Raw genomic sequence first — 23,991 nt, 5'->3', positions numbered from 1 at the left:
AGGAAAGCCTCTGCATGAGCGTGTGTGTACCTGTGCTATGATGCCCTCCTTGCCAGGCTGTCTGAGCTCCTCCCTGGGAATGAGATGGATAGAACGCCCTGCCTCCTTCACCGTCGGCACCATGGCATCTCTGCCCTTCATCGGGTCTGAAAGAGACCCTGGCCCACGGGGTGGGGAGTTCTCTCTCTTCATCTGCTTAGCATCTCTCCTCAGGTAGCCATCCTGAGAGTCTAGATGGCGAGGTATACCTGGGAGAAAAAAAAATGCTATTTTTTCTTCAAGCGAGAGTGGGCAGCATTGTCCTTTCTTTTTGGAAGAGTGGAATAGAGACATGAGGAAAGATTTTGATAGGGTTATATCAGCTCAGTTGAACCAGCAGGGGTCCTTAGAGCATCTACTTCTATCTCTTGGCGAGATGAGACAAGATGGTTATCTGACTTTACTGGTATCAGATAAACATTACAACATGAAAGTACTCCTGCCAGCGGGTGAGTTCTGGTAAGCTGGCACAATCTGCTTCTTGAAAGGAAACAAGAAAAAAGGCTTTCTATTTCATTGAAGCTCTGCTGACTGAGCACTGGGAGGACAGTCTGATGAAGTGGGAGCAAAATAAGCTGGTATGTTGGGGGAAAACACAAACAATACACACAAAGACAGATGACACTAAACAGCATTCTCTTGCAAACAGACACATACATTTAAAGCTTTAAAGATTCAATCTGCTTTAACATTTGTACACACTTTTTAAATCCTAATGCGTTAATTTAATCTGTTATGCTCCAAGATGTGCATCATTCACTCGCTCAATTGTTATGTTAAAACCATGTCAGTCTGTTTCTCTCCTACCGTCATTAACAATTAGATATAGACAAGATGATGTCAAGATTTTCTAACAGAATCACAGGAAGGAATTATCTTGATGAAGGAAAAGTCTCACTGCAGAATAAAAAAAAGAGGAAACAAATTAACTCGTGTTTTATTTTGAGGCGTCGTCTTACCTTGTGAGATGGAGCCACGGATGTGATGAGCGTCTTTGTAAGGTGTGTGGTGCGGACTGTCCCGGTCATGAGGCATGGCTCGACCAATCAGACCTGAGGCAGGGGGGAGGAGTAGTGAGACTACGGTAAATGAATTCATCAATAAAGAGAGTTGTCATTAAACGTAGGGTTGAACCAGGAGGCAGTGACAGACATAAGGGATGGACTCTCACCTTCACAGTTGGCAGCAGACAGTGAATCCCTCATCGGCAGTCCTCTGGAGATGCCTCCCTCCATGATGTCATAAGGACGCTTCAGACCAAGAATTTCTGCAGATTGCCCAGGGCCTCTGCCTTCATCTTTAGAGCTCTGAGAAGGTGGGCCTATGAAAGACAGAGATGCAACTAGAATTATTTTAACAATACCTCTTAGTTAAGGGACCTTATCATTTGCATGGATCACTTGTAGCAGGGTCCATTCACTTTATGTGAAGTTTAAAACTTGTTTAACCCACTCAGTATTGAATTTTAGATTTTTGATAAATACATCTAACAGCTTTTAAGACATCATAAGGATCGTAGGGATCCCTGACGAGGTGCAGCTATGATTCACAGTTAAGGTCAAGTTAAACTCAGTGTTTTGTAGGGCCAGATTTTACACAAAAGGAAAGTCATGCTTGGCCACGGCATGGGATATACTGCAGCCAGGTTGATGTACTCACGGTCATATGTGAGGATGTGTGCGCTGATGCCCTCGTAGACCACATGGCCTTTAGATAGCGCCTCATCCCGTTCCCTCTCAGCTCGGCTGGCGCTGTCCTCAGTGATCAGACGGGTTATGGTTCCCTTATACAACACATCAGCCGGTGTCCCCTGTTAAGAAAAGAGGATCCGGCCTTGACAATTAGCCATTTACAGGCCTATTTCTAAAATGTGTTTACAAGGAAGAAAAGTCACACGAAATCAAGGCTTATTTTCTGCAAATGGACTCAAACTCGTCTCTTCTGGCAGCATCATGCTGTGTACCACTGCCAACAAGCTCCGCTAACTGCACAGGCTGGCCGCTACCAAACCAAAACCCAAGTAGAAAAAGCTATGAGAACAGTCAGTTTTATAGCTATTCAACACAAGAATAATTATCATATTTCTGTAATCAAGGCCCCTAATAAAATGAATTTAGAGAACGTCTTGAAGAAGCTTTGAATAAGTCACAGTGCAGTTTATATCAACAACACTGTAATGGTCCAGATGACCAGTGGAGGTGACTGGCAATAATATTAGTTTTTCTCCTCTAAGGAATGTAGAAATTGGAGCTGACTGTAACACATCCTGTGTTGCAAAACATGAATTCTGTTTCTTGAATTGTTTGTGCCTCAGAAAGAGTGATGGCACAATGGTGAGAGATTACAGTGATCCAAATAAAAAAAATAAACAACAAAAACAAACGCAGCTGTGAAAAACAAAGTAGTACTCTCTGAAGTAGCGGAGGTGTAACAATACACGACAGCAGGCTTTGTCAAAACCTTGAGTCACATCACTCGTACTCCGTCTATGAGTCACATGTCTACACTGTGAGAGAGTGGGGGGCGGGCGAGTGGGAGATAGTGTGCCTGAGATCACATTTCTTGTCTTTTAGTTGCAGCTTTTCCAAGAAGACACAGCTGAAGGTTGAAGGCCAGGCTAGTAGGGTTATGTTTACAGGATCAGGTAGCACTGACCAGAGCAGTCCTCATGTACTCCCAAAGAAAGTGCAAACTATCCAAGTTATAATCTAGCTAAACAAACAAATGAGCTTTCCCTCGACAACGATTCCGCTTTACTGCGCTCACCTTCTACATACTCATCCATCATGGCAGATAACAGGCCCCTCAACACTTGTTTTCCCTTGTATGCCAGTTGGATGTGATATAACAGTGAGCATATCAATGACTTCAGACAAGAGTCTAGAGAAAATAGAAAAATTAAATAGGGAACAGACGCAGTACAGTGTGTACCAGATGCTAGGGTGTAGGGTTGCAACAGCTCAAAAAATGTTTGCTAAATTTCCAGCACTTTAATTAGGAAAATCTCATGATTTAACAGATTGTTTATTATGGGATTATACGCACTGCACCACCACTCTCACATCACATGTGAAGATCATTTGCCAGCATCCCATTTAATAGGAATTCAATGAATTACAACCCATTACATTCACAGTTCATTCTCCCATGTGCAGCTCCAACTAATGCTAACTAAATACTTTCCTGCTTCGGTTGATTATATTATTGAAGTGAACATCTGGTAATGTTTTGTATGATATGACACACCTGGTTACATCTTCTGCTAATCTTTTCTAGCTGGCTGTGACCATATATTATGCTGCTTGATCGAGCACGCCCATTGTGAAGTTTTACATCTATAAACCTGATTTGATAAGGACTTATTGTTTTAAATCTCTGTTTGCAGATCACAACATGCCATACCACATTTTAAAATAACCTGTTAATAAGTACCTTGGTTAAAAGGCTAGCTAGCTAACTCACATTTCACACTGTATTTGTTTGAAAAATGAATGGATGGATTTGGCAATAACATGGATTATCTCTGCTCATCAAACGTTTAAGGATTAGTTTCTATCTGCAGGTGACATGGTTACTACATCCTGCCCTTAACAGATAAGCCCGATATCTCCACGTTATTACCTTTGTTTCCTGTTAATTTCAATAAATTCCTGCTATTCTAATGGAACGTTTCTACCTCGCATATTCCTGGAAATCTGCAGGGTCATTTTGTACTGTGCTGCTCCCTCTTTTATCATAAGTACACAAATCAAAGCCCAGTAACTCAAAGGTGATTGTTTAACAGCCAAAGTTTTGAACGGTGTGAGCAGGGGTTAAGTGACCAAAGAGATTTGCGCATAACGAGTTTTAACTATCAGGAAAGGTTGGGGGAGGGAACAACTACGACTCTGGGTGTACCAGCTATATAAGGTGCTACTATCATGAACCGTAACAGTTTACCAGAGTCAGTTTCAGTTCACTATTTACAATTATCAGCTTTTGGACAAAGAAATACATTTTCACAAAGTACAAACACTTAGCAATATCATATCTTTTTAATATAACAAAAAGTATCTCCTAAACCTACATAATGGCCCATTACCCACTGAATGACCTTTTTTAAATACATTTTAGAGGTTGTTTAGAGGCTCTTCAAACAAAAGGGGAAGAGAACAGTTTCTGTCATAATCCACTACTGAAGTGTGAACACTGTCAGCACAATACGTTCAAGGATTGCCACACACAACAGAGACAAAAAACTGCACATTTGGGAGAATCTGTTAGAGTAAGTGTGGGGTATTAACTGTAGATCAGGGTTCCCATCATAAAACAAGCAGCCTAGGAATATTTTGAGGGGAAACGGCCTGGACTCCCAAAAAATACAAAAATCTACTAATCTACGCAAATGTGTATTTTTTGTATCAATATTTTTGATTTGTTGCTTAGCACTCAAACTAAAGTTGAAGGATATCAATTTTGAACAGTGTACAGTGTAAATCAAAGAAAAGATAAAAAATGTATACAGATATACAAAAGTCTTTACTAGGATTTTCATAGAAAGACTGAAAAAACTAGACTGGCATATATCCTCACACCTGTCTTGTACTGGGCTGTACCAACTGTTAATGTTTTTGTACATACAAAGCCTTTATTGAGGTTTTAAGACAATACTTTAAGTGTCTGTTATCGGGTTTTACACACCATTACCCTAAATCTTTTTTTGTTTTAAAAATCCCCTGTAATGTTATTGTGGTTATACAAACGTTATTTACGGTGCTTTCATCTTGTTGTTAGACCTCCCTGTTAATAATGGTTTATCCCTTTCTTGTGCAGCAATTTAGAGAGAAAACTGCTTTTACACTGCAGGGAAAATGTTGTTTTTGAAAGGCTAGACAGGCAGATTAATAAAGAGGATGGTGGAAATGAGTACATCTTCTTTCTTTTTTTTTCATCAAGCTCACCTGAGTAATGGATCCCCCTCGGTAGGAGATTGGAGAATCTTGATGCATTCTGGTCCCTGGGATCCCCTTAGTGATACTACCACCCTGCACAGCTGGAATAGAACCTGTGAGTTAAAAAAACAACATAATGAAGATTAGTTGATTATGAGCATAATGTAAACATTTATTGGGAATAGGAGTTTGCTAAATGTTCTGCAAGTTTGGCCAAAAAGCATGCGAGCAAAGGTTTGTATATTCCTGAGTTTGCATTAACTAGTTCTGAACACATGAATCTGGGCACTTTCTCCCATTCCTCACATCCTCCCAAGCTCTTGCAGATTAGATGAGCTTCACTAAACTCAACTCCCGACCGATTTTCAAGAGATTTAACTTCAGCCCGGGCCAGTCAAGTACATTCAGGGACTTCCCAGTGTGGTCCATGCTGTGTGTGCCTCAGGTCACTGTCATGCTGAGGAAGTTAATCTTTTCAGCATGACAGTGCTGAACAAAACGTGGGAAAACTCATGATTTTACTTTGTTATTCCAGGGTGTATGGCATCTTCCTTGAAAGCAAAAATATTATCAGTTTCAAATAATTATGATGTGATATTTTCCAAGATGCATTGATAATCTTCAGCCACTCAAGAGGAAATGACAAATGCAGGAGCAACGCCTCAATACCAGTGTACTGTATTTAGAAATCAAATAAAACAAGATGAGACAAGGTGAGCCACCCACCACGTCCAGAGGCACCATCATGAGGCGACCCCTGGGTTGACATGTTGTCAGCTTGAGAGGAAGAGCTGCGAGGAGACAACTGTTCCTGCTTTATCACGGGGAAAGGACCGCCTGTAAAGAGCAAGAGTTTGGGGGGAAAAAAGGGACAGGAATGAGGAGACATGTGCTTCTCTATTCCATGCTGATTATAGAAGTTAATGGCAACTTACAGGAAAGGAATATTAAAGTGAATGGTTCTCTCAACACAATTTTACTCACCCACTTTCCTTTGATCCATCCAAGACAACCCCATCTGTGTGGGGGTCATTTTCCCATGGTCCAGCCCATGAGCAGGGCTGTGCAGCTGCACTGGAGTGCCCTGGAAGACAAGTATTTGGCTATAATGGTATTTTTCATATTTTGCCATTGTCTTTTCCTTGCCTTTATACTAATATATTATATATTTATATACTGGATGTTACTAAGATTATATATTTGTTAACGTAATAATGATTTCTGTGGGCCTTTCTAAATCCTTTAGATTTATCTGTGTTGTGCTTTACCTGTGTGATTGAGCCTCCTGGCTTGGTGGAGGAAATAAGAGGTGGGGGATCAGGCATCGTGAGGGGTCTCACTGCTGCTAGCCTTCCACTGTCCTGTGGCAGATTAGACAGTGAGGGGTGGCCTGTTTGCTGGAACGCTGGAGGACAGGAGAGATTATGAGATTTGACTTTAGTTTAGGCACAGAGAAGCAAGGCTTTGTTCAGTTGGATCCTTAGTGCAGACATTGATTATCGTATTTTTTGTATCAAAGCAAGTAAATAAGTTTGACTAAAATGACACAATGTTAGTTTTTTGCACAACTACAATGACTGAAATCTTCAATATAATCCAATTACTAAAATAGTATTCCTTACACAAGATAAATTCTAAACATTTTTGACATACAGTATGGCCAAAAATGTGTTTTCCCGACCAAAATTCACTTGTTGTAAAACTTAATAATAAAAGAAGAAGACGTAATCTTGAATAGCTGGCAAAACAAACTGGGGCCAGAGGAGGGGACTCACAGTTGAAGTGGAGCAGGTGCTGGTCGTGACTGATCTTGGCCATATCTCGTGGGGACATGGGATAGGGGGAAAGAACCGGGCGACCCAAGTTGGAGGTCCTCAGGTCGTCGGGGCCCAGCCCCTGCTTCTTAGCTTCACCGTGCGGAGAGAAAGCCCGGGATTTTTCTGTAACAACAAGACACAAAGTCAGAACTAAAAGCAACAACCAGCACATAGACCTTCCCTAATCTAATAAACTGTCCTTCAGCCGCCACTCACTGATGTCAACAACAACAATTGTCATCAACACCAATGTCATTGTTGTCTGCGAGCACAGAAAACCCCCTCAAGCCTCGTCCCAGCCAGGGTGATATCAACACTGAATTAACACGCCAGCATTCACAACAAGCTTCTGCTGATATTTATTTTACACACAGTCAATCTAACAGAGGGGGTGATCATCCTGCAGTGTGGTTAAGGTGTTATTAAATAAAAGGGAATGGTGTGGCAAGGGGTGAACCTACTTAATCCCTGCAGGAGGGTCAGTAACCACCTCTCGTTGCCTTCCAGCTCTGAAGGGACACAAACACACCACAGATCATCGCACCTCACAGATGGTTCTCTCTCACACAGAAACATGTGCTAACTACATTAACACTTTACTGCTATTGCAATGTGGTGACTTTAGTTCGAGCTATCAGCCAATAATAGGAAAAGGTAACTATAATGAAGTTTGTGAATATGTCTACACCTGCCTCTGTGTCAGACTCTCGCTTTTTATGCCCGTTTCTTTTCTTAAAATGAATGGGAAAATGTTTGCTGTAGCTCACAGCTGCTGTGCCGAGTTGGTTATAAAAGACCTGTCTTTGTTGCTAAAAGTCTTACACTGTGCTCTCAGAGATTCACATTCCACACGCTCACAGTAAGTGCACTAAACTAGACTATATTCCCCTTCTGGGTCAATAGCAATACCAGATCATTTATCAGTTCCCTCTCCACGAGTGTCCCAGAAAAACTTGAATACCCTAAACACTAGAGACCACAGCCTTGAAGGTTATAACTTGTAGCAAGGACCAACTAAACTAGATCAAATGCTCCTAAAACCGTATAATATGCAGCACTTTCATTAACCTCCATTTTCTTTTTAACATTTCATGGTCCTCATTTACAGAGCTAATCTTGACTCCATTTATCCTTTTTGACAACTTTAGCAATGTAACATGTTGTTAGCAGACATATTCAGCCCAAAAACACATCACAGAAAAATCTAATGATGGCATGGGAAAACAGAGGGGTTACTTCATTTGTCACTTTAGCAGCTTAGAAAACATCATATACGAGAAACCATCTGACTGTGTCTGGTCTTTCTGTTATGACGGAGGTGTGCGTACCATCCTTGTCGCTGGTGGAGGGGCTGCGCGGGCGAAGGCGAGGACTGCTGCTGTGAAGAGCCTCTCTGTCTCTCTCCGACTGCATGGTGTACAGCTGCTGTTTGCCGGGCTGGCCAGAGAGCTGCTGCTGCTGCATTTTGACCTCCTGAGAGGACTCTCCGTGAGCCATGGTGATTTGCTGTTGGTACAATGCCAGGGCGTGGGGGGGCAGCACTGACTTGCCACCTCCACTCCGCTGACCGCCCTGCAAGGAGGCTTCTGGCATCTACAGACAGGAGGAAAGGAAAAAGGTTACAATCACACAAAACACAAGCCCACGCCTACGCCTACCTGGCATTGGGCATATGGTTAGCCCCGTACAGTATCTGATAAACATGATAGCTGATGAGCGTCTCTCGTTCCTTGGTTAGCTAAAGTTTCCCTAATGCGTGGGATCTCGTTTCTTCACCACAAAGCAATCTACCCCATCAGCTTCCATCTGGCTGGCTTATTTTATACAAATATGACAATAACAACTCCAATGTTCTTCACCGTTATCTCCAAGAGCAGAGAGACACGGATAGCATTGATACTACTGCAATTAAAAAAGTCAAATCAGTTCGATATAAACTCTACCTGGGTCAAAGAGACTTTCAAAGCCTGGAAAAATATCACGTTATTGCGTTATTTATGGAGGGGAAAATTTAAAATAAATACACAATGAGACGCACAAAGTTGAACTCGTGACTCACAATGGGGGGTATGGCAGCAGCCCTCTGCTTGAGCTGCTTCAGGTCCATGGGCTTCTGCAGGGGGGAGGAGATCACTCCGTCATGAGAGTAGTTCAGTAGACTTGGCCGTGGAGAAGTGATTCTGCACACACAAGCAGACAGAAATAAGTCACTCTTATTAGCTGGGCCCACTTTAGCACAAATACATCAATCATTAATCTAGAAAAAGAATTAAAAAGTAGGCAGAGGTTCTGATTACGTTTCCATCCATGCCCAAAAGACACTGGCATAAAAATCAGTGGCTTACCAAGGTGTTTAAGTATTTAAATGATGGCGAAAGAAAATTAAAGGAATACATGGTGGGTGTGTGTGTGTGTGTGTGTGTGTGTGTGTGAGATATGTACAATATGTGTTGTCAGAGAGACTAGAACCGAATTGCAAGGAAAAATCCATATCCATGTCTCGCACATCTGTTGAAAGCACACAGTCTACTCTGAATCACACACACACTTTGATGCACAACAACACAAAAGTGTCACACACACACACACACACACACACACACACACACACACACACACACACACACACACACACACACACACACACACACACACACACACACACACACACACACACACACACACACACACACACACACACACACACACACACACACACACACACACACAGTCCCTTTGTTTGCTTTGGCAGAGAGGGCAGCTTTTCCCCCGGCTCTGCCAGTACATGCAGTCTGCTGTCATGGAAAAAATTGAACAAATACCGTGCAAACAAAACTAATCACTCCTCCCACGCACTTTGACACCCATTTCTCGTGGCCTCATTCACAGACACAATGATATATATGTGCGGGTGTGTGTGTGTGCGTTTCTATATATATATATATATGGATATTTAAACATGGTAAATATATATTCTCATTCATACAAAGTACAAATAAAATCTCTGGTTGATAGAAAAGAGCAACCCGTGGTGTACACACAAGTGGCTTGCCAAATATGGCTTCCCTGCTGTACAGTGTAGCTAGGCAACTAATAACAGTTCAAAATCCTCGCTGCTTTTCTCTGATGTGGTACAACAGAGAAGTAGGACACCTAGTAAACCACTGCTGAAAAACCAGAAGCCCTTTGACACTGCCAATCTTAAGCACGCCTGAAGATGTCATTAATAAAACAAAAACTGGAAAATGATTCCTCGTGTCTTTACAAAGTCGGGCAATTCTTTGTAATTGGAAAAAAATCTATTTTCCACTTCATCTTTTGTTGCAAACTCTTACCTGTTCTTGTCTGGGTTGTCTGTCTCCTCCACTTCATCAGCGCTGCAAGTGGCACTCGAGTCACTGTCCCCATGGGAACCCATTTTAGGCCCATGGTCCTTCTTGGAGCTCTTAGAGGAGCTCTTCACTTCCTCCGTCTCTGCAGTAGGAGGTTTTTTATCTATGGCATCGCTGGGTGGTGTTAGTTCCTTGTTGCTCTCCCCTGTCTCAGTCTTTATCTCCTGCTTGATGGCCGATTCTGCATCTTCCTTGACAGGAGGTTTCTCGTCCCCTGCCTGGCCCATGTCTGACCCGGACGCCTCCTTGTCCCCGGCGTTGGAGCTGGACTTTGACCTGCTCGAGCCTTCCTCTTTAGCCTTGCTGTCCTCTGATGAGTGTGGCGAGGGCAAACTCTCCGTGTCAGAGCTGTTGTTGGCACCACCTGGCAGAGGACAAAAGGAAACAGATTGTAAGACAAGAAGAGGGCAAATCCTGTTATATCCCCTTGTTTTATTTCATATCTTTTTCCCATGTCTCTGTGCTAAACCAGATTCATCTACCTAATCAGGTTTCCCTGTACAATAAGGAGCAACACAAACCCCCGGGGCTTCAGTGCGGTGTACACAGTCTTCCCTTAACAACAAACTACAGCAGATGCTTTAATGTTTGTCGTTGCAGAACGGAAATCTTCCATTTATGGCCATTATATTAGGAACACCTTTACAATGTAATGCAGTCTAACACAGCCCAGCCGCATATTCTGCCTTTGCAAAGATAATAATCTGCAGGTTTGTTCTAGAGTGATCTTTTCCCAGGTTGTTTGCAGTGGGGTTGAACTTCTGCTTTTCTTATGTTGCCTGTTCCATTAAAAAGTACAACGGGTATTAAAAAACGCTCATCATAATCCAGTACAGTACAACAATTACCCCAACTACGACGTCAATGATAAATAAATAGTAAAGGTGTATCTAAGTAAGTGATTTGACATATGATCAAGACCTGTAAATGCATCCTTTTTGCTTTGGTCAATAAATACATCATCTTGAATAATCTATTGAGGTTAGCGTTACTCCTAAATCAAATCTAGATTAAATAGAGTAAACATTCATGATTCACACAAATGATAGACCTTTCTTTTGGTAATAAGCAAATAAATCTTTGAAGTGGCGTACCTTCTCCATCTTCAGGGGCCTCCTCTTCGATGCCACTGGCTCCTGAGCCCTCCATCTCCTCCTCCTCTGCTGTGTACGGGGCGCTGGTCTCCTCATTCTGCAGGGCTTTGCCCCTACGGCGGGCCTTTCGCTCTTTCTCCTGGGTGAAAACAAACACACACTAAATACAAACAGCCAGGGGAATGTAAAAGGAAACCAGAAAACAATCTTTACAGCTTGGTTGTTCACTAAAAATCATGAATGACGTACTTTGTCAGTATCATGTGAAGCTAACATGACTCTCAGAAACTGCCTGGTGCTCACCGATTTCATTTTATGCTGCTGCAGAATCTCATCCAGTTTCTGCCTCTTCTTGTAGTTGAAGTAGAAGTTCTTGCACTGTGACACGGTTTTTGACCCCACCATCTTGGCGATGGCAGACCAATTCCTACCATACTGGAGAAGGCCTAGAATCGACAGATGGACAAGCAGAGGATTAGGATAGGACGGGAACAAAGACAGACAACATGGCTGACATATGGCCTCGCATCACCCGGTCTCCACTCCATAATCTGAGCAAAGTGCATGTGTTGTTGAGATTGTAAATGCAGCGGTTATTTGGTTTATACTATTATCCATATCCCTCACCACGATCTATAACTGCATAGACAGGAAGTGTCACCATGGTAAATCCAAAGCTATAAACACCTGTCTCTATAAAGCTGCCAATACTGAAGCACAGCCTGGGAATTTTGTTCATAATCTGAACATAGATCTGTTACCTGTCAGTGTTTACAAAATATGATTGTCTTTATGAAATAATACAATTGTATTACATTTAATTGAGTAGCTATTATTGAGGAAAAGTGAAAGACAAAATATTGCTTTCTTTTAGCCTTTATGCACGCAGGCTGACCTCATGATTTATGATAACCTTATTAAATAAAGTAAGAAGAAGAGATGTCATATTTATAATGCAGCATAAAAGATTCCACTGTTTCAGTTCCATTTCAAAAGTTTGAAGCACATGTTGATGATTATCAAGATCGTGAACCAATTCTGCCAGGCTAATAGTGACATTACATTTTCATTTTGTCCCATGCACACACATAGTCCCTGCAGCATCGTGGCCTGATGCCATCTGCCTCATAAGTAGAGACAGAGTGGAGGAATATGAGAGGGAAGAGGTGGTGCGTTGGCTGAAACGTCAGTCATACCAATGACATCACCAACTCTCCCAACCGGGGTCACTCGGTGTCACATTCTGACTGACTTTGATGTGATCCAGTTCCAAGAAACCCCGGTCCTTTACTCAGTCAACCACATGATTGTGCCTTACACAAGAGTCTACAGACACCCGCTGGGCCACCGCGGTGATAGATCGGCCTGTCATGCAACACACACGTACAAACAACTGCTCAGTGTGTGTGTGCTAAAAGAAGGAGAGCGAGTGAGTGTGCAAACGAGTGAGAAAGACAGATCGTGTAGAATTTGCTCTGGTGTCTCCCCCCCCCCCCCCACCACCACCACCAGAGTCTGCTGTTAGCTAAAGGCAGCTCATTAACAGTGTGTGTTGTAAGAGGCTTAGCTTACACCACCCACTTGTTTCCTGTGCCAGCCTGACAGGTCTTGGCAACAGGACAGCCTCTCAAAAAGGTTGTGAGGAGGGGGGTGGGGGGGGTGTTATTAACAGGCACAGAGCCAACACCTCCTGGGATAACCTTGGACATGGGTTCAGAGGTCTCTGCATCTCATCGCTTAATGGAGGCAGTAGGACAACAAGCAATCCCCGCCAAAGGAGAGGAGAGGACATCTGTTTACAGTACCGTCATATCAGCTCTCAGATAAACCAGAAGGGACTGATATCAACGCTCTCTGGACGATACCATAAATAAGTAATAGCTGCAATGAAAGCAAGCACACAAGTTGTTTATAAGTGTAAAATCCCTGCTATTATTCACAAGATTATATTCATTCATTTGTACATACTAAGATACCAATGTGCATATCAACTAATTGCCCAACATATTATACGTTGCTTCTGTCCCTTCAACTAATGCTGAAATGAAAACACTTTTGCCAAAAGGGCTTGCATCATGCAGCAGATGTGCGAAGCTAAATAATATTCACAGTCATGCTGAGAATGTATAAAAAGAACGACCATAACAAGTCAGGGGGATCTTCAAGCCTGAGCTGCTGGTGTCTAAAAGCCGCTGCGCACCTACAACCTGTCAAGTGTTAAAGTGGAAGAGGTTTTTCAGCTGAAATATTCATTGCTGCCACTAAAAGGCATGGCTAAGAAAGCTTCTCCAAGGAAGGAAAAAGAAAAGCGAACGACCTGACTCGCTCCAAGAGGACTGAGACACATGACCGACATTTATTAACCTTTTACAGCCGTCTCACAAGAGGGGAGGAGGGGGGAGACCACCCTATACAAGTCAGACACCCTCCGGAGCACTCACAAAACATACACAAGCACACGAACAAAGACACAAACAGAGCGTGATATCACACACACACACACACATTGGGACAAGTAAGACAAACACTTTGCTGCACCCACTGAACCTGAAGCAATTTCCTGAAAGCCAAAGGTCATTTTGTTACGACCTCTAGCCACATCCAGTTTGTTCCATCATAGGCGAGCACCTAAAGCACACTCTTAAGGAGCTCTGGTTGACTCGGGGCCTTAGTTGCTGGAGCAACACACACATGGAACAAACATCCAATCAGCAGCAGCGATACTAAAGCAGGTGGTATCCTCACAGCCAATCAGGACACTGTATTCCCATTAGCTCCTCCCAGAGAAAGTCCAATCAACACCTGGTGCAGCCAAAAAAGTGGTTGTTCCTGTCTGTCACATGCCTGTCCCTCCAGCCGTCGTCTCGTGGCTCTGCGGTGGATAAGACGCTCTGATCTCTACAGGGCCCGTCGGGAAGCTCTTCGGGGCTGGGCCTTTCCGATCCAGAGTAGAGGAGATGAAAACAGCTCAGACTCGGAGCTCTTCCTGCCAGCTGGCCTGATACTTTAGCCGGTGTCAGGTTGACATGCTCTAAAGTAGCACATGCTCCTGGCCTCTCCCCTTCTTTTCCTCTCACTCTCGCCTCCCCGAGCCTCGGTGAGTGCTGGTCTGTTCTTCTCCACCGTGTCTCTCCCCAATGGCGGTCGTCTGGGAAGACTTCCACAGGAAAGTGGGACTGTGGGGCGGTGCTATGTGCTCAGCCTCTCTCTCCCCTCATCTGATCTCTCCTCTATCTCTCTTTTTTTTCTCTCCCTCCCTCCCTCTTGGTCGGTCCGTCCCTCCCCCTACCTCAGTCTGCCAGCAGGCACCGCCGCACGCACACTCACTCACACACAAACGCATGAGCTCTCTCTCTCTCTCTCTCTCTCTCTCTCTCTCTCTCTCTCTCTCTCTCTCTCTCTCTCTCTCTCTCTCTCTCTCTCTCTCTCTCTCTCTCTCTCTCTCTCTCTCTCTCTCTCTCTCTCTCTCTCTCTCTCTCTCTCTCTCTCTCTCTCTCTCTCTCTCTCTCTCTCTCTCTCTCTCTCTCTCTCTCTCTCTCTCATAGTCTTGCACACAGACGCACACACTCAGGCAGTCCAAGAGTAAACAGAGAGCAGAGAGGGAGAGAGAGGGAGAGAGAGGGGAAAGAGAGGGAGAGAGAGGGGAAAGAGACAGAGAGAGAGCCGAGCCAGAGAGACAATGGAGAAAAGGAAAGGATACAGAAGTGGAGAGTAAGCAAAGAGAGCAGAGGGGGGAGACAGGGGGGGAAGGAGGGGGGGTTGATGTTGATACCATGAGAAAGCATAAAGGCTTTCACATTTTTCCTGACTGACCTGCTTTTCATCTTGAATGTGACCTCTCTCCAGTCTATAACAACACAGAGTGAGTTGAGAGACAAAGTGAGTGGGGGAGAGAGGCGCTTGCCAAATCTTCCACAGCTCTTGCCAATCTGGGCCGTTGCCATCTCCCATCCGAGGGAGACGGAGCGAACGAGCGACGGAGATAGAGCAACAGTGGAGGAAGAATACACAAGAAAAAGAATATGGCATTCTCTACCTGCTGCTCCTTTAAAAGCAGAGCAGGGGCCATTACCCCGCTGCCTGACTGCCTGCACCCGAGCAAATCCGGCCAGATTAGTGCACTTACATAAACGGCAGCCAAGGAGGGTGCACATGCGTGTACACACACACACACACACACACACACACACACACACACACACACACACACACACACACACACACACACACACACACACACACACACACACACACACACACACACACACACACACACACACACACACACACACACACACACACACACACACACACACACACACACACACACACACACACACACACACACACACACACACACACACTTTCGCTGCACGTCCTGCACACAGAGGAAGAAGAGCTGGGTCAGAGAGAGGCTTCACCAGGCTGAGTTCTGGCAGACGCTTGTCTGAGGTAGCAGTCTTTATGAGCAGTGAAGACGAGAGAGATCTATCCCTGAGTGTGGCCGTGCCATCCTCGAAGGCAGGGGTGGCTGGCGCTGGCTGGCTGGAATGCCAATGTCCTGCCAGGCCCTATAAATGCCATTATTCAGATGTGATTAGCTTGAGGGGGTAAACACATTAGCATCAGGACACATATAACAGATACATGTCAAGCACCTGCAAGGGCAGCACCTTGATAGTCTAATTTAATACCATAAGGAAATGGAGGGGTGGGGTTGTGATCTTGGAGTGTCTGAGCTCTTGGAAGGGGAATCCCTTTTGGCAGGTGGGGGGGGGGGGGGGGGGGGGGGGTTGATGTTAGAACTGAGGGAAAACAGCAAGAGCAGATCCTCCTCTTCGGCCCTCAGGACTGTAGCTGTGGCTCTGTGGTTGTGGTTACATAAGCCCTTCACAGAAGCCCCGCTACCACCGAGCTGCCAGGCTAATCCTCTGGGATGGAGAGCCCCACTAATCCCACTGCAGGAGAATGGAACTGAAGACATTAACCAGGATTACTACACAGGACTGTGTTCAAGCCAGGCCAGCACACAAAATAACATGCAAACACAAACCCTAAATTGTAGCAGACACACACACAGCATGAGACGGATGCGATAAATGATGACCAAACGTGGTTTCGATTTGACACTCAAGATGCTGATGGCTCCTTGCAAGAGGCTCTTGATCTACTGTTGATTACCAGGGAGGACAGATTAAGTTAGCAAGAAGCAGAACTGACAGTCACACAAAGCAATATGACACATCATCTTCAAATGGCAGAAAAAGCAGCCGCCTTGGCTTGAAATTGAGTTGAGTCAAGTACAGAAGACAGGTCTGGCAAAAACAATGGTGGTGCGAAGCTAGCTCAGATCTGACATTAAAACATCGAGCAGAATATGCATTTAAACACAGCTGAGCAGACAACACCCGTATATGTTCAGGTGAAATATTCAAATATACAACCGATTGGACCATGAATGTGGTGAAACAGATCAGCAAGGAGTTCATATCCAAAGACACATTACAAACCACTGAAGGTAAGCAGATTATTATATCAGTAACAGACTCCTGGACTGCCCGCACAGAGTCAACCACACTCACACACAGAGCACCAGTGCTAGGAGAACGGGCAGAATGTCAGTGACCTCTGTGAATAAGCCATAGACCTCTGGGTAATCTTCAGTCAGAGACAATAAACAGGCTGAGTTAATGACTGCTGCATTTGCAGGGGCGAGCTGATAAGAGGCAGACTTTACAGCCTGCTTGATAAAAAGATAGGTTGCGTTGACCCAGAGAGAAGGGGTGGGGGGGAACGGCTCCAAAGAGCAAAAGACTCAGAACAGGCATTCTGACATACACACACAGAGACACAACCCAGCAGCACGTGGCAGCGGCTGCCTCACTAACAGGAAGTCACAGCCTCTTCTCTGCACTTTCAAAAAAATGGAACGGTACTTGAGCTGCTGCTAGTCTTCCTCGTTATAACACACATCAGCCGGAATTATTGTGCTTAACAGGGCTGACAAAAGGTTTGCTGTATTACCTTTTTTGGCAGTTTCCATTTCTTCTTCAGTCCAGCGAGAGCTCTCATTCATTTCCAGATTGGCTGTTAAAAAAAAAATAGAGAACCACCGAGTTAGAGAAGGCGGGACGAGGGTGAGGGGGAGTGGGCAGTTGTCACAAAGTCAGTTAGGGGAGTGACTGACAAGGGTAGAGGAAAGAGAAAGAAAAAAAATTAGAGAATAATAAGAGAGTTGGGGGGGGGCAGGGTAGTTTGTACTGCCTGCCAGTGAAGCGCTACAGCGTGGGTCGCTTGGGAGTGTTTGTTTTAGATGGAGGAAGCAGGAAATCCAAGGAGAGAAGTCAGTTAATGATTATAGACATAACAACTGGCTGCTCTCCCCGCACAGACTGACCCTGGCCCTGCCTGGCAGACAGCGCGGTGGGAGCCAGTGCTTCTGTGTCCTTTAGCTGGACCTGTGAAGGGCACTGTGGGCCGGCTAGCCCCACTGCCAGCAAGGGAACAAACAGTGGCAGAGGTGGAGGGGGGGGGGGGGTGATTCGAGCCCCTAGTGCCCGAATCACCTGGGGATTCCCAGTGACTGAACCTATGCTGCAGCATACATACACAAATGCTGAAACATCAAAAATCCCCTGCATCAAGAGTGTGAGTGTGTGCACGGCTTACCATCTGCGAGGTAGCAGAGAGCTAAGCGGGGGGGCACTGCTGACACACTGAATACTCTGTCTTTCGCAAACAGATGGGATTGAATCTCTTGTAGGCACACATTTTCTTATTATGCCATTGTGAGTGTCAGTTAAGGAAAAAAGTAAGTGCAACGCCGAACGTGAATAAGTGGAAAGAGATAAAAGGAACAACAGTGCACTCTTGTGGTGTGGGACAAGAGGCCACAACTAGATCAAAGGTGACAAAGTTAATCTTGAGTGACCATAGCGAAATCTGCTGTAAACCTTAGCTGTTAGCTGATATCATGACAGGAGAGAACTTTTTTTTTTTTATCTTAATATTTTAAAACAAGTTAGATATCAATTAAGTTTCCCTGATGAAAATGAAGTAAAGTTTCTTGGCATATTATAATGGTTTGATTGCCAATTGAGACTCATTTAATAATGTTTCCCTCATCCCCTCCCCCTCTTTATTTACAACATGTATTGTGCCTGTAGCGGCATGCTCAATAAAATAAAACTGAACAGAGAAGCAAATGTGGATTCATTTGCAATGCTGACTGACTGACCAAGTTCGTTGTTGAGTGGCGGCGTGGTCGTCTCCTCCACTTCACTGGTCATGGAGCGGGTGATGCGGCCCTTGCGGCGCCCCTGGCTGTTGGCTGTGCGTCGACCCTTGAACGCCACAGTTGGCTCTTTGTCCTCTGCATCTTCTCCAGAGGTGTCGTCCCTGTGTTTGAGAAAGAGAAGAGAAAACACGTGGTGTTGTGGTCACTGATATAGTAGCCCCCTTATTGTACGCAGCATTGAGGGACACTGATAATCATTTTAACAAAAAACACATAATTGTCACAATGTTTTAATCCACCTGAGGATTTTTTCACCGCTGAAGATGACACACAGCCAAAAAGCCCTTAACATAAGCCAGAAGTGAATATGTGTTTCAGTTAAGACAAGGTACGATACCACCAAGGAAACGTCTGCTGATTACAATGGGTCACAACTGACATACTGCAGAGATCAAAATACATTAATGACACATTTACTGTATGTCCAATGTAATGTATAAAAAGAGCTTTAATTCTGAACCTGAGTTGAGACTTTAAAATGTAATTTGAAACCCAATGTGCTGAAGAACAGAGTTAGCAACACAAAATGTGCCACAGCAATGTTACTTTCAGGCGGCAAAGTAGATCAATAGAAATCACAGAGATGTCTCATATTAAGCTTTGCAGCTGTAAAAAAAAAGGGTTGGTCTCTACATTGCCTTTGCTGTTGTCTGTGACAGGTGACGAGTTAATACTGAAGACTGAGATAAAACGTGTGTCTGTAAATGTGTGTACAGACACTGATTTCCCTTTCCCTTTCTTTAAAGATAATTTATCAAGTGTCAGTACAATGGCATGCCAGGAGAACGCCCCTGAGTTTGAACTTACTGCACCTCCATTCATCTTCCCACTGCACCATTAATCTTCCTGAGGGGAGCTGGTGGCACTCTAAATATAGGAGAGCCAGCTGTGCCAGGGACAGCAGGCAGCAGGGGCTGCTGGGAGTCACAGAGTCCCCTGGCCCCGCCACAGAGCAGCGAGGCAGAAGGCAATGCTTCATCATCATCCTCTGGTCCGATACAACTGCTAATATACTGTATATGACCTACTCTTACATGGAGCTGCTGCAGTACAGCCTGAGCGGACAGAGATAGAGAGTGTTGTCTTCATCCATTACTTTACAGGAAACAGAAAGCAGTGATATTCCATCTGTTGTTATGCATCCTTTGCTGGCGCTGAGCCTGAACCCCCCACCACCACCACCTCTTCAACCGTGCCACTCTTTACACAATGACATTTCAAATGTACATGGAGGTTAATCAGACTGCTTATTTTCCCCAATTGAAAAAAACCCCCAGTCAAACCAAATAAGCAGAGAATTTTAAAAACGACGCATCCTTTTGGGAAGGGGAGAAATATAAACAGGAAAACAGCTGTTTTAATAAGAAGAACGAATGGACGCTTGAATAGGCTGTAGGTGGAATGTCTGGCTGGAGGTGAGGGAGATGGAGCTCAAGGGTTACAGATTGATTGGATTTCCAGATCTGCTCCCCCTCGCCAGAATGTACTCCCACTCCATTTGCTCGAGCCTGACCTGGAAAAAATCTAAAATTGTGTGTTGGAGGAGTGAGAAAAAGTGAGAAGACTGTTGCAGCTGAACAGGTTCAGGCTCATGTTTTCACTGGGCTGCTTCTTTTGATCCCACTCTGTCAGAGAGCGTTTCAATTGAATGGGAAAAAGCTTTACAAATGCATGAAGAGGTGTTGTTTGTGAGAATGCTAATGTCCGAATCATGCAGACCTGATATCAAACGGGACTCTGAAAAGCTCCTGTGTTAATTGTGTTTACATTCAGCTGGCGCAAAAACTGAAAGCAGGAAAACATTTGTGGGTAAGTTGAATTGTTAAAAGAATGGAAAGAGTCTCTTGTTTATGAATAAATTGCAAACAGGCTCCATTCCCTGCACACTATAGAAAGCCACAACCCTGCACTACTAGTGAGAAAAATGCTTTTGACTCGGACAACCTCCTGTTCTGTGCTATACATGTGAAAGGGACACTTGGGAAAAGTCCAGTCCTAATTATACATGGATCATATGAGGAAAAACTACAAAAGTGTTTCGATGCACATATGATGATTCCTGCATGCAAGGTTTATTCATAATTTAAAAAAGTGACTCACTTCATTCCATCTTCCTTGTCTTCAGCTTCATTTTTTTCTTCATCCCTCTCCCCCTCCTTCTCTTTCTCCTCCTTCTCCTTGTCTTCCTGGCTGCCCCGGTGCACTTGTTGCTGCTGTTGCTGCTGCTGCTGGCCGTGCTGCGTCGAGGGGGAGGAGGAAACAACAAGGCCCTCAGTTACACAGATAATCCCAGGTAACTGCACAGACACACGCACACAAACTCACCAACAAACTCCCTGACCTCCTGTACGCCTTAGACACACGCGCTTTAATGTGAAGACGCATTCAATTGAAAAATGGCATGGTCACTCGCATCCCCTTTTTCTTTTATGTAAATGTTCTTATCATAGAAAGTGACGGTTTCATTTGTTATGCCCACAAACATTTTGAGTGAGAATGCACTTCCTGTGGCAGACCTTATGTCGCTAAAATTATTCAGATAAATGTACTCTAACACACAGCTGCAGATGGTATGATATCTGGCAGGTTTTTTGGTGAGATAACAAAACAAACCGCAGCTAAGTCATCAAACGAAAACAAAGACATCGACAGGGACTGTTTGTTTCACACACTTGACATTTCAGACTTGGTTGTGCTAGTTTTCAACTGAATAATAGAAAATAATCTAACACAATTCTCTTCATTTTCCATATAGAAAAAACAAAACAGGATACGAAAGTTCAGAAGCTGTGCTCTTTAAGCACCCAGAACCACTTCCTCACCAACTTCCTGTCTGTCTAGGCTTTCAGGGTTAAGGTTCAGATTAGTACAGACATGCAATCTGACCAAACAAACACTGCTCATTTTTACCATGCACACCAACTTAAACTCATCAGAACTTTAGTCTAATTGATGTGTTTGCAGTGGCTGCCTGTGGGCTAATGCTCATCCAAAGAATAATCGATCTTGATGATCTCTTTACTACAAATCTGCTCTTTAAAAATACATATTCATCTTGGCTCTTGGCAAGGGAACATAAAAACAAAACAAGTTGGAAAAAGAGAATAAAATGCACCTTTCATTTAAAGAGGCCATTTTTATCTCAATTTGCAAAACATAACTAATGTCTTCTCCCTTCCTTTGAAATAAACTCAGGCAGAAAACAAATAAAGGCTCTGACTCAATAGCGAGTAATGGTCACAGAGCCTCATTCTCTCTCTTTCTCTTCCTTGAAGCACTCCGACTATACGTTTCCTACAGAAAGTAAAAGAAAAACAACTGAGCATCAACTCTACAGCACTGTGGGGAAAGAAACCCTCAGTACAGCTTGAAACATTAAGCTATCCCCTCTATCTCTCTTCTACCCAGACATAATCATTATTAGCATCTGCATACATCTCATTCTGATATACAGAACTGCACTTTCTGTCCCTCCTCTTCAGCTATCTCTCTGCGTGACTGCCAGCTATTAGCGTTAGCTGCTATTCAAGGGATGTGGAGCAAACCTCTGGGTAATGATCGAGGTTTCTTTAGGAAAGCTGAGGAGACACCATCCATGTACCCACAGCAAAAGGTCACCAGCAAATGAATGTACCATTTTCTTAGTTTAAATGCTAGCATGTGACACTAAGTAATATCAGGGAGCTCATTAGCAATCTGAAAGTGTGGATGAGGTCGAGCAAACTGTCGTATTTGATCAGCACAACTGTGTGACATTTGGGGTTTTCTGAAATCATCATTCTCTCACGGTTTAGAGACTTCCTCTATTGTGTAAAGACTAGAGAGATTAAGTTCATGCACACACATTTGAAGCACTACAATAACCAATTTTCAGTCGTTTTCAAAGAGTTTAAATGATTTTGCATGTCGTTTTTTGCGTGCCAGATACCTGAAGTTCAACTCTGTTCCATGCTCTGTGAAAACATGGTCAGCGCGAAATAGAAAAACATATGTGCTGACCAAGTGGATACAATCAGAGGCCTGTGTTACTTAAGTTACTTCTATTGTATGCAAGAACAATATGGGAAAAGTGAGTAGTGGTTGCTCCTGCCAAACTTGTTGGACAAAAGAGAATAACATTAGACCTGGAGTGTAATGACTGAATGGAAAACAAATGTTTTTGCCAACTAGCAAATGGTATTGGTTAGCTAAGTGACTGCAGCTGACTTTTTGGTTGCCTAGCAATAGAAAAAAGGAGACATCTTTTTGAAATAAAACAAATCTGGTTGTTCACTATAAGTTTGAAAGGTGAGAATACCTGGCTTCTTCCTCGGCGTCTGTAGTTCCTCCGCACTATGTTCTTATAGTTCTCATTCTTTTTGGTCAGGTAGTAAAAGAGCACACACTCAGCCACCGTCTGAAACGTGAGGAAAACATGTTTTTCACAACCTGAGAGGACTGGATCATTAAGGTGAAACAAAAAGAGAAAAATGATATACCTTTCTCTCCAGAAAAGACGCAATCAGACCAAAGTTTTTGGGATGCTGGATGAACCTGCGGGAAAATAACAAAGACACTAAGGCAACCTCCTAATGAAATGACTCAAAATCATTGGCAGAAGCACTCCAAAAGAAGGGAATAACAGAGGAGGTGACGTACACACTGACGCAGAAGAAACAAAAATCTAAATTGGGACTTAGCTTACTAAAACAGAAAACATGGGAAATTGATCTCAGAGGAACACTACCTCTACAAAGGGTGTAATACTTATATATTATTAAAAAATGCCATACAATAAGATGTTCAATCACTAGTGATTACATATCTGATTGTATGTTTTGGATCAAATTTGATAGAAAGAAGAAATTGAAGCTCTTTGTTTTGCATGTGGGTGAACTTTAAAATCACTGCTTTCACTGTGTGGGTTTGCTCAGTTTGGCAGCTTGCAACGCCTCCTCTCGATTTTTCACGAAAGGTGATGATTGAGTTCCTTACCCACAACTGACTGACCTTTACCTTTATCAGTCACACATATTTCAAATGCAGTACAAGACACACTTAGTCTTGTTGTAAAAATAAGATATTCAGCACTTAGTCAACAAAATGAAAAAATTAGCCAAGAGATAATATTTGATTTTCAAGTCGCCTGAGAAAAACAGGATGTTCTTATATTTTATTCTAAGTGCAAAACACCAAAAAAGTAGCCAGACACTATTTTAGGCACATACATGAACAACTAGGGAATGAAGTGTTGTGCTTACTTCTCTCTGAAAGTGTCCTTCTCCTGCTCGCTCCACATGTTCATAACCTGCCGGTCCTTGTACACCTTCATGGGGTCATCCATCAGTCCGTTCATGTTGATGAACTTGATGCGCTGCTGCTCGGCATCAAACAGCATGGGAGGGATGACGGCCAGCTGCCGCATTTGCTTCTCTGTGTTCT

The 23,991-nt window shown here is 43.7% G+C and overlaps 1 protein-coding gene across 5 annotated transcripts in view; it reads right to left on the bottom strand.

Annotated features, from left to right (window-relative positions):
* ncor2 (nuclear receptor corepressor 2) overlaps positions 1 to 23,991 on the bottom strand; it is an 83,341-nt gene that overhangs the window by 12,879 nt on the left and 46,471 nt on the right. For 3 of the 5 annotated variants that reach the window (XM_063896978.1, XM_063896980.1, XM_063896982.1), the window contains exons 12-32: positions 23,811 to 23,989; positions 23,049 to 23,103; positions 22,868 to 22,966; positions 20,671 to 20,807; positions 18,511 to 18,671; positions 17,298 to 17,360; positions 11,577 to 11,719; positions 11,274 to 11,412; positions 10,123 to 10,543; positions 8,847 to 8,967; positions 8,116 to 8,380; positions 7,249 to 7,296; positions 6,746 to 6,910; positions 6,239 to 6,375; positions 5,955 to 6,054; positions 5,697 to 5,807; positions 4,980 to 5,083; positions 1,699 to 1,849; positions 1,211 to 1,360; positions 999 to 1,091; positions 31 to 248 (exon numbers count right to left, since the gene is read on the bottom strand). In XM_063896978.1, the coding sequence (XP_063753048.1) occupies positions 31 to 248; positions 999 to 1,091; positions 1,211 to 1,360; positions 1,699 to 1,849; positions 4,980 to 5,083; positions 5,697 to 5,807; positions 5,955 to 6,054; positions 6,239 to 6,375; positions 6,746 to 6,910; positions 7,249 to 7,296; positions 8,116 to 8,380; positions 8,847 to 8,967; positions 10,123 to 10,543; positions 11,274 to 11,412; positions 11,577 to 11,719; positions 17,298 to 17,360; positions 18,511 to 18,671; positions 20,671 to 20,807; positions 22,868 to 22,966; positions 23,049 to 23,103; positions 23,811 to 23,989 (3,060 nt within the window). Of the gene's footprint in view, positions 1 to 30; positions 249 to 998; positions 1,092 to 1,210; positions 1,361 to 1,698; positions 1,850 to 4,979; positions 5,084 to 5,696; positions 5,808 to 5,954; positions 6,055 to 6,238; positions 6,376 to 6,745; positions 6,911 to 7,248; positions 7,297 to 8,115; positions 8,381 to 8,846; positions 8,968 to 10,122; positions 10,544 to 11,273; positions 11,413 to 11,576; positions 11,720 to 17,297; positions 17,361 to 18,510; positions 18,672 to 20,670; positions 20,868 to 22,867; positions 22,967 to 23,048; positions 23,104 to 23,810; positions 23,990 to 23,991 lie in introns of all 5 variants that reach the window. The other 2 variants (XM_063896977.1, XM_063896981.1) reach the window with 2 other exon arrangements.

Source organism: Eleginops maclovinus, chromosome 12 (genome assembly GCF_036324505.1).
Source record: "Eleginops maclovinus isolate JMC-PN-2008 ecotype Puerto Natales chromosome 12, JC_Emac_rtc_rv5, whole genome shotgun sequence".
Lineage (NCBI taxonomy): Eukaryota > Metazoa > Chordata > Actinopteri > Perciformes > Eleginopidae > Eleginops > Eleginops maclovinus.
The sequence above is the reverse complement of the archived record's forward strand: the minus strand, read 5'-3'. Positions and strand labels throughout refer to the sequence as shown.